General features: G+C 41.3%; 1 protein-coding gene across 1 annotated transcript; it reads left to right on the top strand.

The window, feature by feature from the left end:
- The first annotated feature begins 10,776 nt into the window (after positions 1-10,776).
- Positions 10,777-13,010, top strand: LOC143020149 (uncharacterized). Its single transcript, XM_076176308.1, has 2 exons — positions 10,777-11,105; positions 11,543-13,010. The coding sequence occupies exons 1-2, from the start codon at positions 10,777-10,779 to the stop codon at positions 13,008-13,010; spliced, it is 1,797 nt and encodes a 598-aa protein (XP_076032423.1).
- Positions 13,011-17,297: the final 4,287 nt, after the last annotated feature.

Here is a 17,297-nt window from a genome sequence, read left to right as displayed (position 1 = left end):
CTCATCGAGCGCATGTTTGAGGAATAGATGTAGTTATACACCTTGCTGAGAGTCTGGAGAGCGAGCTTTACCTCCTTGGTGTCACAGGCCTTGGTCAAGACGAGGTTGAGACGATGACTGAAACAATGAATCGTCTTTGCGAGCGGGTATTCTCGCACTACCACAGCTGCACACCCGCTATGATTGCCTTAATACAAAGATCCTTAAACTTGTTGCTCCCAAAATTATTCATTTACTCATGCATTTAATCACTTTGTGCTTTCAATAGAGTTGCTTTCCTAATGTCCTAAAAATTGCTGTAGTACACCCGATCCATAAAGATGGGCCCACATCAAACGTATCAAATTTTCTTCCGATTTCGATCCTTCCGGTATTGTCTAAAGTACTTGAAACCGTTATTCTTGAGCAATTGGTAGATTACCTTGAGTACCATGGGATCATTTTCGATAATCAATTTGGATTCCGTGAAAACCACTCAACATATATGGCTGTTGCTCTCTTACATGAATATATTGCAACTCTACTATCTAATAAAAAACATGTGCCGCAGTTTTTCTACATTAAAAAGGCTTTTGACACAGTTGATCATAATATTCTATTGATGAAAATGGCTGAGTACGGAATAAGAGACTTTGAACTTCAGATGTTTCAGTCATATTTATCTAATCGTAATCAAGTTGTCTTATTTAACGGTGTTAAATCGAGATTAATGGGTGTAAGTAAGGGGGTACCTCAAGGTAGTATTCTAGATACTATTTTGTTTTTTATTTACATTAACGATATCTATAAAGCCTGTGGTATTCCTGAATACTTACTGTTTGCAGATGATAATTCCTGATTGATTGCTTCAACAACACAAAACAATCATATAGGTGACAATACAGGTATGTTAAACGGCCAACGAACGTGATATATCTCCTTTCTACCCCTTTTCTGCGCAACTGAGACACAACCCTGGCAACCCTACAACACGTGCAGCACAAAACAGATAAATGGAATTAAACAAATGCCAAACACAGCACAATTCCGCCCGAATACTGCACACATGCTGTCAGTGTATTTAACCCCCGGACCTGGCAAAACATCAGAAAGTACTAAAATCGATTAAATGACATCCTTACAATGATTCATGGAAGAACAAATTTGGGGGGGGGGCTTCAGCCCCCTCAGCCCCCCCCCCCCTGGATCCGCGCCTGGTAACATGGTACCAATTCACGCATCCTCCATTATTTCTATTTTGTTCCTTCACCACTTAATATTTTCATCATTATCCTTACTATTCTCTGCTTTTTATCATGATTATCAGTTATATTCTTAAATCACTATTTTCAACATTATTATTATTATTATTATTATTACTATTACTATGATCATTATTATTGTTGTTGTTATTATCATAATAAAATATTTAAATTTTTATTATTTACAATTATGAAATTATTTAAATTTTCATTATTATTATCATCTACATTATTATTATTATTATTATTTTTATTATCATTATTATTATTATTATTACCATTTTTTACTGGTATCACTGTTACAATTACTATTTATATTTTCATTGTTATTATTAGTGTTGTCATCATTTTTACTTGTTAAACTTTATCATTATTTTTACATTTGCCACAATGAATATATAATGTTCATACTTGTCACCAACTATGGTAACACGGGAAGGTAGTGAGGTCCACCCCATGTATAAAATGCCCACAGCCTGTTTGTACACCATTCCTTTGAAAAAGCATACCTGCAAAACTAGTCAGGAATAAACTCAAGACTATGACTCTTGTGTTTCTTACTCCGCTTACGTCAACCCGTCAGAATGTCTTCACATACATATGTACAGACGCTCCTCAACTTACGTTTTAGTTACGTTCCAAACGGCCGAACATAAGTTGAAAATGAACATAAGTTGTTACTGTACTATACATCCGTAAATTCTATTATCATATCTTATAAAACACCCCTAAATCATTAATTATACACATAACATTGTAAAATAATAACATTAATTTCAAATAAATTAAATTCAAGCAACATAAATTGAGATGGTGGAGGAGGAGGAGGAGGAGGAGGAGGAGGGGGAGGATGAGGCAAGGCATGTTCAATTTGTCGTTTGTGCAATGTAAACAATGAACGCAGCGTCATGTGCAAGTATCGTTTGAACTACGGAGAGCGCGCTAAACTAAAAAATTCACTCAATTTTTTTTTTTTTTATATATTTTTTTTACAGTCAGTTCAAATGTAAAATCGAAAAAACATAAAACGAATTAACGTAAGTAGAGGAGTGTCTGTATATAATACGCATTGATGGAAATGCACCCCAGATTTTTTTGGTAATGCAGTACCTGTCCAGTGGTAATGTACCCAGCTCTGTTTATTTCATGATTAAGTGTGTTGATGAATATTTGCCAATTTGTGGTTTTTGTTCCTTATTTTGTTGTTATTTCAATGTCAGTGTTCAGTGCTGGTATTTGGTCTGCTATGTTCAGTGGGATAGCTGCTCTCTTGTAATTGGTGTATATTTGTCTATGGCCAACTGGGTTGTACTGTGTTTTGGCAGTTATGATTGGAAGGTGGTCAGATCCAAGGACTCTGACCACTTTCCATGAAGTTGTTGGGGTTAGACAGGGGAATAGGTGATGTCAGGAGAGGAGGGGGTGTAAAAGGCTTGATGGGGGATATGTGTATGATTATGGGTGTTGTTTATGATGGTCAATGAGTCAAGCTGCGTTTGCAGATCCCTCTGTCTGTGTCAGGGTTGTTGACACATCAGGCCGACGACTTGGCATTTAAGTCACCACCTAGGATAAGGTTGCAGATGGTGGCAAATTGGTTAAGGTTAGGTCTAAAGTTGTTTGGAATTGTGAGAGATGATTGGGGGGTTATATCTTAATCTACAAAGGATTACAGAGGAGGAGCATGACAACAGGAGACCTTTTGGTCTATAACTAGGTCAGATGAAATACATATATATATATATATATATATATATATATACATATAATGATAAATAAATAAAAATTATAATATAAACAATAACAAATAAAATAAGTAGATAAAGTTAAATAATGAATAAACAGGTAAATAGTAAATAATAATAAAGTGGCAGATAAATAATAATAAATTATAATCAAGGATATAATAATACACACACAAATAATAACAAATAAATAAATAATATAAAATAAATAGCAGGCATTACAGCATATTGTTTAGGTGATTATCTAAATGAATCTTAAAGCTTTGAATTAAACTACATTGCACTGCTTCTGCAGGAAGTTTATTCCATTTATTAATTACATGGCTGGTGAAGTTGTTTCTACAAACTTCCAAATTAAATATATTTCCTGACAGTTTGAGACCATTATTTCTTGTCGAATTCTCATTCAGTGTGAAAATGTTGTCACTTTTGATGTTGTCAATTCCCTTTAGAATCTTAAAGATCTTTGAGTCTACGCTTTTTTAGGGCAAACAGATTCATATGTTTTAGTCAATTTTCGTATAGTTTCTTTTTGATATTTGGAATCAGTTTTGTGGCTCGCCATTGTATTTTTTCTAATCTGTCAATGTCTTTAATGAGATTCAGTGACCATATGGAAACAGCATATTCCAAATGTGTATGAAATAATGATTCATGTAGCTTGTTAATGAAAGATGAGCTTTTGAAGTCAAAGGATCACACAATCAGTCCTAGAATCTTACTTGCTTTCTCAAAGGCTGAAATATATTGCTTAGGTGATCTGAGATTGTTAGAGATAATTACGTTGAGATCCTTTTCACTATCCACTTTTGTTAACGAATTTCCAAATAACTTGTAATCATACTTACTGTTATTTTTAATTACGTGCATAGCCTTGCATTTACTTGTGTTAAATTTCATTAGCCACTTTTCAGACCATTGCTGTAGTTTATCTAAATCTTCTTGAATATCTAATTGGTTTAAGTGATCATTTGCCACTCCACACAGTTTTGTATCATCAGCAAATTTGGAGACAATAGATTTCAGTCCATGGTTTATATCATTTATATATACTATGAATAGAAGTGGCCCAAGAACGGAACCCTGAGGAACTCCACTTGTAAAAAAATTTCCATCTAGAAGTTTTGCCATTTAGAACCACTCTCTGTTTTTGATTGTTCAACCAATTACTAGTCCAACTTAATCGGCTACCACTTATTCTGTGTGAAGCTAATTTAGTAATGCGAGTCAAATACTTGCACACAGTGTTAGGATGCCTGATGTACTATGATTTGATGATGCATCATAATACATGTGTTATAAAATTACTGCTGTAATACCTGTTCTCTTTCACAATGAATGTTGACAACCACAGAAAATTTGATCAAGCCTGTTCACAGAATATGGGGATCACTCAGCTAAGACTACACAATAAATATAATCAGGATGCTGACTCCAGCATCCTTGAATACTTACTCATGCCTTAAGACATTGACATCAGTGTCATCATATGCTAAGGGTTAACTATTGTAATTGTGGGTTTGTTAACTGTTCGGATTTGGATTAATTGGGTTTCAGTGGTGTGGTCTGTGGTAGGGAGGAGTGTTCTGGTGTTGACACTTTTGTCCATGAAGCAGATAGACTCATGGATTCAGGGTGATGAGTCCACTGCCGTTGCCATCAGTCCAGTCATGTCTAATGGTAGTGAAATTATGAAATGTGGGTGTTTTTTGAGAGAGTCATAGTTTTGTTCCTTATATGATATGCAATAATGTTGTGTTGTTTGAGGATGCATTTGAGTTCATGTTTTTTGTGTTGATGTCATCAATGTTATGTTGTAAGATGATGTGTGTTCTGTATGTGTTGTAGGTTGCTGTATGAGTTTGGGGTACTGGCAGGGGAGGAGGAAGAAGAATGTTTGGCAGAGGAGGGCAGGGGAAATAAGGATGGTAAGGTTAGGGGTGGGATGGTGGGAGTGAAATTATGGATAGGCAAATAGAACAGGTCCCGGTGTTTGTGTATTGTTTCATGTCAGCAAGTGCTGTGCAAGTGAGGTGGGCCCAGTTTTTGTATGAGTTGCACTGAGCTGAGCCCTTTGTCTGTCAGCTTGAGGTGATGGGCTGGGAGCATGTTGGATGCGTATTTAGCTGTGGGCCCAGGATTGCTCTCTACATTTCCAGCTAATAGTAGAAGAGGGATGATCAACAGAGAATCACCCCTCAGTGCAGAAAAAATGTAAAGGTGCATTGTTGTAAAAAAAGGTTGTGGTACTCGCCTAGGTAACCAAAATTGCTTTAAGAGCCAATGGCAGGCGTGTGTTGTGACTGATTGGTCCCCAACTTTTGGGGTTAGGGGGAGTGGAAATGTAGTCGAGTGAGGTTCTTAAGAACTGTTTGTAGGCTGTGATTACAATGAAGCATACATAAATTGGAGCTGCCAATATTAGAAGAAAGAAGAGAAGTAATACTATTTAGAACTACTAAAGGAATGGACATGATCAACAAAGAAGAATTCTTTATAAAGGATCAACCAAAACCACTAGACATGGATAGAAACTGGAAAAGACAAAGTGTCTGAAGGCCATCAAGAAATGTAGTTTCTAATATTAGTACACTGATTCATGGAAAAAACATGGAAGAATTTTTTTTATAAATGATGCAAATAAATGTAAAGGTAAATTTGATTAATATAAATACCAAGCATAGCTGTTTTCCTATACAATGCAATAAGCTAAATAATGCACACACATATGAATCATAAAACACTCCTTGACTGACTGGCAAATTCTATACTTCACCAGACATCAACTCTACAACAAAATCACTCCCAAGTTAAGCAAGAACTGCACCCCTAGTTTGTATGTTTGATTGATGTTTCCATGGCCAGTATAGACACACTTGCACTTTTCCACATTAAATAATATTTTCCAGGCCTCTGACCAATTGCACATTCTGTTTAAGTCATCCTGTATGCATCTGGCATCTTCCTGTGTTACTTTATTAAAAATTTTCATATCATTAGCAAACTTGAGGATGTGAGAAACAATATTATCATCAATGTCATTTATAAATATAGTGAACAACACTACTCTTAACCTTCCTCCATTAAGATTTGTATCCCCTTATGATAGCCCTGTTTCCTTTCCTTTAGCCAGTCACTAATCCATTCTTGTATGCTCTCTCTGAGCCCATGTGTCTTAGTCTTTCTTAACAGCCTTTGGTATGGAACCTTATCAAAAGCTTTAGAGAAGTCTAGGTGGATGACATTCACAGGGTAGCCTGAATCTATGTAAGATGTTACTCTCTCAAGGAATGTCAGTAGATTTGTCAGACAAGATCTTCCTGATAAAAAACCATGCTGAGTTCCTCAAGATGCTTTATCATTGTATTTCTAATCAAAGTTTCCATAATCTTGCTCACTTGAGATGTCAAGCTTATTGGTCGTTAGTTGCAGTTCCAGAAAATCTCTTCCTTGAGAGATTTATGAGTTGTTGGCTGTGGCTAGTTTCTCACAATGGACCACTACTGCCATGGAATGATTGATTGACTGAATTTGCTTATATCTGAATGAGTACTATTGAAAGACTGACTGAAAACATAATAGACTAAAAATTGGTATGAAATTAAATGTTACTGAAGGAAACCTTCTACAGATATACTGTACATTGGTAGAATAAACTTGGATACATAATCTTGACTAATCACTACTACATATATGTCTGAACCTCTTCTTTATCAGCCAATGTCATTTTCATTACAATCTAAATTTTATTTTTTACATTAATTGCAAAACATATGTCAACACTTGTCTTAACATTACAACTAGCTATATAACTTCATACATTGATAAATAATATTTTTTCTGACATATCTTGTAGAGTTACTTTCTAGAATCAATATTTGCTTAACCCTATTAATCCATTCTATGACTTTACTTGCTTATTCTCACTGGCACCAGATAATTTGTTAGATTGAGGGAAATCCCCTCTGTGAAATGATTACTTTTGTGGGCAATGAAAACTCGCTCTGGACATTCCAACACTATCAAACATAATATTAACTTCACCTAAAAATGACACTAAAATAAGAATACGTTTTCTTACAAAATACTTGCTATCAAAAAGTCAAAATGTTAAAGAAATTTCAAGCTGAAGCAAAGCAAATTTTAGCTCCTAACTTCTTGAACTTATGCAATATTCATAAAACATTAGTGAGCCCTAGTGGTTTACCTTACACACAAGATGATGAACTAATACTTCAACAGATCGACTACATGTTATACGATCTGCGTTATCACCCCCAAAAATTTACTGTTTATTTGTCATCATATTATAATTATTCACTGAATAATCGTGTATCTCATGTCTAATAAAAATGCACATACATAAGTACATTGTTATTGTCAGTGTCCTTTGTATTCATTAATTTCTTGGATAAATGTAATGTCACCGTTATAAAATCTTGATATGGGATGTTTGAGATGTCAATCTTTATACCCTTATACTCAGAACCCCTCCCCCACTAGTTCGAAGGCTTAATGATTTTTCCCCTGCATCCACCCTACAATACTACTCTTTTAAACCCCTCACCTCTGCAGTCGCGACGGAATTCAATAGCGTCAAGGCGTTCACCATTGAGTAGCAAGAATGTGTGAACATTCCCTTTTCATCTGTCCTTTGGAGACTGCTGCAGACTCCGTGGCGACACCTTACAAGGAACCACTAGCACGATCGAACAATAAGGTACGGGGCGTTTCTCGCCAAGATGGTAAACGCCATTTCCCAAATGTACATCCTCCTAATTCACGTGAAGCCTTCTTATATACGAAAGGAGACTAGTTAACATTCATCGTTATCGTCGATATAAAATAAAATACTTTGTTGCATTGGAGGGGATTGACTGAAACACTGGTTTCGGAAGGTTGCTTTATTTTCGCCTTTATAAAAAAGTTGAAGGGTAACAAATGCAAATATAACTGCATGGGGAGAACATTTGCAATTACTTTCAGTTCTTTTATTACAATTATGAATGACTTGGACTTCTGGATAGAATTCTATTAAGTTTACTGTCACGCTTTTATATATATTCCATGGGAAAACACGCCTCAATTGAAAAACCTTGACACAAACGGGATGGTCTATTACTATATGACTATCTTATGTACAGTTTTATTTCTATTGGAATAGCAGACTAATTTACATTGGTAACGATAATAATAAAGTATACCGACAAGAGCCCTTTTGGTCATTAACAAATCAAATCATCAAATCAGCCATCCTGAGTCCACTGCTGAACAAAGGCCTCCTTCATAGCATTCCATGATTCACACGACCGCGCCAACCTCTGCCACGTCACTCCTGCAAACTTTTCAACCTCGTCTCTCCATCTCCTGTCTGGTCTCCCTCTTCCACGCCTATCTCGCGGCGTCCACTCAGTAACACATTTGCTCCATCGCTCATCAGTCGTTCGCACTAACTTACCTGTCCAATTCCACTTCCTCTCTTTCACCGCCTCCACAATATCTTTCACTCTAGTCTGCTCTCTCACCCAACTTGCTCTCTTTTGGTCTCTCAGCGTTATTCCTATCATTGATCTCTCCATTCTCCTCTGTGCAGTCCTTAGCTTTGTTTCCATTGCCTTCGTCAGTTTCCAAGTCTCACACCCATAGATTATTGCTGGCAGAATGCACTGATTGTAAATTTTACGTTTCAAACCTAAAGATAGAAAGAATTTCAGGATTGTAATACGTCTTTCTATTTCATTATCATGATCTTTTGTCACTTTCACCGCCTGGTCTAAATAATTATACTCCTCAACTTCTTCAAGACTCTCACCATCAATTACAATCTCTTTAATTTGAACTTTCGTGTTGAACATTACTTTGGTTTTGGTTTTATTAATTTTTAAACCTACTTTGAGACTTTCCTTGTTTAGATCACTCAGCATTCCTTGCAAGTCTTCTGCTCTTTCTGAAATAAGAATAATGTCATCCGCAAATCTTAGGTGGTTCAAATATTCGCCATTAATCTTTAAACCTTTCTCTTCCCAACTCAACCTTATGAAAATATCTTCCAAGCAAGCTGTAAATAATTTGGGTGAAATGGTATCGCCTTGCCGTATAGTCCTCTTGCTGAGGGGGGTCCTGTGTGCACTGTAAGGTCCCCTAAATTACTCAACAGATTTATGTTATGGGTCACCCCAGGTGAAAAAAAAAATGGATAGACATGGTGAATCATGGTAGCAACTTGGGAAATCATTAGTTTGAAAATGCCCCTAAACGTTACCGAGAGCCGAAAAACAAGGATTTTCAATCTACATCATAAAATTTATAAATCATATAAAAAGTATCAAAAGAGCCGCAACGTTGTTGTGTTTATACACATTACATATTGTGGTGTGAGTGTGAGCGTATGTGACGCGGACGGGGACGGACGGTTGACACCCCCTCCCCCTCCTTCGGGGGGGGGGGGCAAAGGGCACGAGCGCTGGTATCCCCCTTCCCGCCAGAGGGAGGAGTGCCCTCGCATTGGCGTGGGTGGACAGTGCCTGGGAAGGACCGCGCGTGGGTGGTTGGGGGAACGTGAGTGTAAGGGAGGTAGACACACGGAGGATCGGTTAAGCTAGCATTAATGGTTAGGAGGTAGGAATTAGGCTAGATTCAGAGTAAGTGCAGTGGAGTGTGTGTTAGAAGGAAGAGCAAGGACGCACCCAGAAGCAACCTAAGGACCGTCATCATCGACGCACAAGTAAGTACTGTAGATCACAAGCTATCTAGGTGCCGCCGAAATGACCGCACCCGCGAAAAGGAGACGAGCCGTTCAAGATGAACAGTATCACCCTAAGGCCGTTTGACGGGAATGGAGACGTCTCCGTGTGGCTGACGAAGGCGGAATTGTTCGCGAAGCTAACGGGAGTAAAGGATATGGCAAGTTACATCGCGCTAAATTTAGAGAACGTAGCCTTATCCGTCTACATGGAGATGACAACCGAAGATCGAAAGGATGTGGGAAAGGTGAAGGAGAGGTTACAGGAGGTTTTCGGTGAGAGCCCCTTCGAAGCGTTCTGTAAACTACAGCGAATGCGGTGGGCAGGAGAACAGGTTGACGTGTTCGTCAATGATATCAGGCGATTGGCGGGCCTGGTCAATCTGGAAGGCAACAGTCTGGAGATGGTAGTGAGAATGGCTTTCGTGAATGGGTTTCCAGATCACATATCGACTGGGCTGCAGGCAATGGAAAATGCAGCGAAGGCAGACATGGGCGAACTGATAGCCCGCGCTAGGCTCCTGACTAAGGCTAAGGATGGAGGGCCGATGGGGGCTGTAGCCAAAGAACAGCCACAAAGGAGGATACAGCCGCCCTTGGCGGGAGAGGGCGCGCTGGCCTGAACCGTGGCCACTGACGCCTACCGAGAAAGGAGAGCGGGGTGACTACAACGGATGGCGTGGGCTGTCGCGGGTCCGTTGTTACGAGTGTCGGCGACTGGGTCACCTTGCGAGGGACTGTACGGAGGTAGAGCTCATCTGCTACTCATGCAATCAACTAGGGCACATGGCCCGAAATTGCAGTCAGGGAAACGGGAAATCGGCGGCCACCATGCAAGGGGCCGCCGAGGAAATGTAAGGACACCGTTCAGTCGTATGCCGATCGTGGATATTTGGGTGAGAGGGAGACGCGCGAGGGCGCTGATAGACTCAGGCTGTTCAACCACGATCGTGAGGACCGACATAGTTAAAGAGTTCAGACGGGGAGATGTGGCCCTGACGACAGTCGACGGGAGAGAGACGATATGCGAAGGCGACCAGGAATTGAAATGATAGTAGAGGGTATCCCGATACGACTAAGAGTGCTTGTCATCAGAACGATTCTAGAGGGAATTGACGTGGTGCTGGGAATGGGCGGAATTGCCCAGCTTGGAGAAGCCACGTTTATCGGCGGGCTCATACGGATTGGAATGAGGCGGGACTCAGAAGGGAGGATGAAGACCCGACCGAGGCCGGGTGAGGACATAGGAGTGGCAATGGGAGCCGCGGAGGGCGGTGCTGCCCCGAAGTTCGACCCTGTCGAGAGGGCGACGCCGTGCACGATTGAGGCCGAGGACTTCCTGGCGGAATTTGACGGCCGGAAGTGGGAAGTAGAGTGGTATCTGAAGGAAGGCTTGCCCGTCTTGAAGAACAAAGTCGACTGCTACACGCGGACCCTCAGAGAGGGGGTGAGGGAGGGCTTTGACCTCGAAGTGGAGCGGTGGATCGAGGAGGGAATCTTGAGTCCCTGGGAGGAACCAGTGGAGGGCGGAATCCTGCCCTTGATGGCAGTGGTACAGCCAACCAAGAGCAAAGTACGACCGATGCTGGATTTCCGAGAGCTGAACCAGTTTGTGAAGTGTCATACTGGCGACGATTTTGTAGACGTGTGTAGCGAGACCCTACGCAGGTGGCGCCGAAGGAGGGGGCGTCCGCGGTAGTAAACTTGCGGACGGCTTACCTGCAAATTCACGTGACGAAGAAGCTATGGAAGTACCAGCTAGTAAAATACAAAGGTAGAATTTACTGCTTGACCAGACTGGGTTTTGGGCTCAGCTCGGCCCCGAGGATCATGACGAGAATCCTGAAGACGGTACTGGAGAAGACTGAAACGATGAAGAAGGGCACTGACTCGTACCTCGACGACATACTGGTGGATGATAGTGTAGTATCAACGTCGAGCGTGGTGGAACATTTGGCTCGGTACGGATTGACAGCTAAGGAGCCGGAGCCGTTGGAGGGAGGAGCAGTGTTGGGACTGCGACTGGAAAGGAACGGGGCCGGAACGCTGATGTTCAGGCGAGGGAACGAGATCCCGAAGGTGATGGACGAAATGTGCAAGCGAGAACTTTTCTCCCTTTGCGGTAAATTAGTGGGCCACTACCCGATCGCCGGTTGGCTCCGTACGGCGTGCAGCTACATTAAGAGGAGGGCGGGATCGAAAGATTGGGGAGAGAAAATTGATGAGGACGTTGTACAGAGGACGATGCACGATGATCCAGTGAGGGGACAGTGGAACGCGCCTCAGCAGAGCCAAGGCATAGTGTGGTGCGACGTAAGTAGCATAGCGACCGGCGCCGTCTTGGAGATAGGGGGCGTGGTAGTCGAAGATGGAGCGTGGCAGCGGAAGAAGGACGACTACCACCATATTAACGTGTCAGAGTTGGACGCGGTCATAAAAGGAATAAATTTGGCGCCGAAATGGGGACTGCGTGAGATCGAAATCAGAACGAACTCAGCCACGGTAGCGGGGTGGATGAACTCGGTGCTGACGGCTGAGAAGAGAGTACGCACGAAAGGAGCTGCAGAGATCCTTGTGAAGCGCCGCCTAGGGATCCTGAGGGAGTTAATCGACGAGTTCGGCATGAAGATAAGGGTGAGAGAGGTATCCTCGGAGACGAACAAAGCAGACGCGCTAACCAGAGTAAAGAAGAGCTGGCTGAAAGCGAAGGAAGAACAGGACGAGAAGAAGCTCGAGGTGTGCGCCACTGGGTCCTTTCGTGCGAAAGAGTTGCACAAAACGCATCACCTAGGGGTCGATAGGTCATTGCTCCTGGTAAGGAAGGTTGACCTGAACATATCGAGGGAAGAAGTGCGGCATGCGGCGAGGGCGTGCGCCCGCTATCAGTCCATAGACCCCGCCCCCAGACCGCATTCAGCGGGGGAGCTCTGCGTGGAAGAGAACTGGAGGCGGCTGGCGATTGACGTAACCCACTATCAAGGCACCAGATACTTATCGATGGTCGATTGCGGGCCAGGGCGGTTCGGCATTTGGCGAGAACTGAAGGCGGAGACTGGAGAAGAGATTGCGCGGGGCCCAGTGGATGAATTCCTGATGGAGAACGGCACGGCTTTTCGGTCGGAGGCGCTGAAAGGTACATTGGACAAGTGGAACACAAGACGCTTCTTCCGGGCAGCGTACCGACCGAGCGGAAATGGGATAGTAGAACGACACCATCGTGGAATTAAGTCCATGGCCGAGAAGGCGCGAATACTGCCGACGGAGGCAGTTTTTTTGGTATAACATGTCCCCCAGGTCAGGCCAAGATGACCGCTCGGTCCCGCAAAAGGCCGTGTTCAAATACGATTGGCGGCATCCGCTGAAGGGGCCGGAACCGCCGGCCAATGCCGAAGAAGGCCCCGCCTCAGTGCAGGTGGGGGAGGAGGTATGGGTGAGACCAAAGGACAGGAAGTGCTCGTCACAGTAGACAAGAAGGACAGTGACGGAGGTGAACTCACGGAACAATGTTTCTGTTGAGGGAGTCCTGCGGCATATCTTGGATGTTCGGCGTGTGGTGAGTGAAGAAGAAGATGAGGAGGAAGGCCACGGAGCGACAGCGAATGAGGAGGGTGTGTCTCGGAGACAACACCGCGACAGGCGTCCGCCAAGATGGCTGCAGGACTATGATGTAGAGGAAGGAGAAGACGAGGAGTAGGTTGATCTCGAGATCAAGGGGGGTGTGGTGTGGTGTGAGTGTGAGTGTATGTGGCGCGGACGGGGACGGACGGTTGGCACCCCCTCCCCCCTACCCTGAATCGTTATCTTTTGTGGATATTTTTTCATTTTTTTTTGTGATACTGTTGATTTGAGAACTCCATTGGTCGCTGCAGCATAATTGCAATATGGTACACCCCTTCATCACAAGTCACTGCCATCTTTGGTTGTTGTAGTTGTTCCAATATATTTTGAAAGTTTTTCAGGGCTGTATAGACAGTAGCATACTCTGTCACAGGGCTGGGAAGCAATGGGAGGAATCCAACTATTTTTTATAGAATATTCTCATCTGTGACAATAGAATTGAATGCTGCCCATGATGGCATCGTCTGATTGTCACAGTTTGTGCCAATGTCACTTTTGGATACATCCAGCCGACTCAAACTCCAGGCAAGATTCTTTTTCTTGATTTTATAATGTTTGCATTTTGCCATTTTATATAACTCATCTGGAACAGTAAAGGTTTCTGGTAGGTCTGGTTTTCTTGCTGGCTTTATGAAATCAATCAATGTCTGGCATGGGAGCATGGGAGCTCATGTTTTAAAGTCTTTGCCCCATGAATTACATTAGCGTCAAAGATGTTTGGTTTCACCCTTGTTGAGACAGGTTTATCCTGGAAGAGCACTGACACAGTATCATGACTTCCTTCTACTCCTGATATTGTTGCCTCTTCACGGTCGAAATTATCAAAGGCTCCTATGGTGAACATTTCTGGGTCAAAGTGGCTGGGGAGTGGAACATTTCCCCGAGCTGACTGAACTATCAAACTTGCCATGTCATTATGATACCGAAGAAGTTCATCATAGCTAATAGTGAGGCCAAATCGATTGAACCCTTTGATGAGAGTAGAACTTTTGCAAGCCTCATGTATAGCCTGAGCATTCATGATGTGTACAGGTGTTCTGTACCTACCATGATGGGCATTGTAGTAGAGTATCTGGTACAATGCAAACATTCGTCTCCTTATCCTGTGAGATACAGTAGACTGACCATCATCGTCTTCACCATCAACATCATCAGCCATCAGTCCTTCAACTTGTGGGAATTGATTGGGATCAAACTGGAACAAGACTCCAAGGAACTTCAACACGACAGCAGGTATAACAATGCTGTTCCATGACTTCTCCAGGTCGTTTGCATCACAGAATTTGTCTTTCAGGTGGAAATCTTCTGCCATCAATGCTTCCCGAATAATTTTGGCACAAGCAGTACTGGGATCAATAGATCGTATTGTGTCCGCCATGTCCTCTACTGATGTGGTATCCTTCAAGAACACCATAGCAGACTTGTTTGCCTCTCTCGGAAATAAAATCGATAGATTTCCCTTGTAATGATGACAAAGCAAGATACGTAGTTCCCTATTGCTAAAGGTGCATTGTACTTCACTACCAAGCACATTTGCCATGTCTCTAATGTCACAAAGAGGATACCCAACACTTTTAAGGAGATTAGCATCTACAGAAGCAATAAGTTCATGAAATACCTTCATTTTTGGAGAAACTTCTTGTTGGGGGTCACTACATTCTGTGTCTTTCTCATATCTACGGATGTATGACCTGATACAGTTTTTGTGACACAGCAAATCAGCTCCAAATACTGAGTGAATGTCTTGAAGATCACATGTTCTTGTGTAAACGTCTTCTTGATAAAAAAAAAAACTGTTGCTTTAAGGAATACTTCTGCTCTGTTGCTTTCTACAATGCGGAACTTTTCACACACACCTTTGTGCTTGATCTGACCACATATGACACATGCTGTTGAATAAATGTCTGCAGGATTAGGGGACTCACGTGGTTTTATCTTGGATCGTGTGGAGAACCTTTTGCTCTGGTCAGCAGTGGTCTCTACACTGCCAAGCGTAGAGCCCTGGGATAAATTTTTGTCACTAATTCTATCTAAGGTCTTTTTCAATGTGTATTTTTTGTAACAATCATTGTTCATGTAATAAACAAAGTGTGAAGTGTTTCCTTGCAGCAGCCGCTCATGAACAATATCTTGTCTGATATTTGCCGCTTGAAGAATACGCTCTGGACCATTTTCAGTGCTGGTCACCGCACAGTTTGTGATTTGCTGGCATATAATGCACCTTTGAAAGTCTGTTTCTGACGGTCTTCTCCTATTTAGTGGAACGCCCTCCATAATGTTAGTTATTTACCTGAAATAGAAAATAATTCAATAACTAACATGCATCTACTCTTCATGTGTCAAAAAATGTAAAAAAGCGATAATGTAATGAACAAAATTGTTGCTTTTTCACTGCCTTGCTGAAAAATAAAGAAAATGTTATTTAAGAGATCTCAAAATACAATCATTCCTATGCACAAAAACATGCGTATTGGCATTAAATCTAACATATTCACAGTAAAATAGTGACGGAAATTTCATACGAGGTAGCCGTTTTTGACGTATATTAAATCGTGATTTCCAGAGTTGCTACCATGATTCAGAATGTCAACCCAAGTTTTTTTTACACCTGAAGTGGTCCCTAACATGAAACTATTTAGTAATTTAGAGGACATTGTAGAGCACACAGGACCCCCCTTAGCCACTGGATTAGTACTCCTTTTTTATCTTAATATTTTCTGAATCTTTATGTAGTCGAATTGTAGCGGTACCTTTCGCATAAATATTTTCTAAAACCCTTACGATCTGTTCGTTTGTACCCTGATTGCGTAGCGAGTTTAGTATTGCTATTTTCTCTGCCGAGTCAAAGGCCTTCTTATAATCTACAAAAGCTAAACATATAGGTATATTGTATTCTGTCGTTTTCTTGATTAGTTGGTTAATCGCCTGCAAATGGTCTAGAGTCGAGTATCCGCTCCTAAAACCTGCTTGTTCTCTTGGTTGGTTTCCATCTAAAACTTGACTCAGTCTATTTGTAAGGATCTTGGAGAATACTTTATATACATTTGATAGTAAGCTAATCGGTCGATAGTTACTAAGGTCCTTCTGGTCTCCTTTTTTATGAAGCAAAATCACTATAGCATTGCACCACGATTCAGGAACGCTTTCTTGACGTAAGCACTGGGTGTACAACTGAGCTAACTTAATATGAACTTCTTTCCCTGCGTCTTTCAACAGATCTATCGATATACCATCTTCCCCAGGTGCTTTTCCTCGTTTCATATTTTTTAGGGTAAATTCTACATCTTCTTTTGTAATCTCTGGTACACTACTAACGTCTACAGATGAATTTACTGACTCAACTACTTCGATGAGTAAAGCTCTTGGTAAAATTCCTCTACTCTTTTTACCATTCTGTTTCTGCAGTTAATTATTTCTCCATTTCTATCTTTCAAACATCATTTGCTGTCCTCCTAAAGCATGTCTGCGCTAAGCCCCTTTAATAGTTTTTCCTTTCCGAATAGTTTCCTCTATTTCATCCATGTTTTTTTTTCTCTGATCTCTGCTTTTTGTTGATAAGCTTATTTAGTTCTACTCTTTCTATTTCGTCTCTCCTGCTTTTAATCTGCATTGTCCTCATTCTTTTAATTAGGTTATTTGTAGCTTTGGTATATTTGTTTTCTCTTATACTTCCTACTTTCTCTGCCGATTCCCTAATAATATTTATTAAAATTCAAATTCATATCCTCGACTGTGTCCTCGTTTGTTCTTAGACCTTCGAATCTATTTTTAATTTCTAACTGAAATTCCTTCTTATTATCCTTAACCTTAGGCTAGGCTGATTTTCTTTTTTAAAGCTAGTTTATTTCTCTCGGCTCTGAAATTGAATCTAGCTGTGCAACCTACCATTCTATGATCACTACCTATGTTGACTTTATTTATGACCGTAACATTGCTAACGCTCTTACTCTC

The sequence above is a fragment of the Oratosquilla oratoria genome, chromosome 39 (genome assembly GCF_046742065.1).
Source record: "Oratosquilla oratoria isolate Oo_2021 chromosome 39, ASM4674206v1, whole genome shotgun sequence".
Classification (NCBI taxonomy): Eukaryota; Metazoa; Arthropoda; class Malacostraca; order Stomatopoda; family Squillidae; genus Oratosquilla; species Oratosquilla oratoria.
Note: the sequence above shows the minus strand (reverse complement) of the source record. Positions and strands in the feature narration are given on the sequence as shown.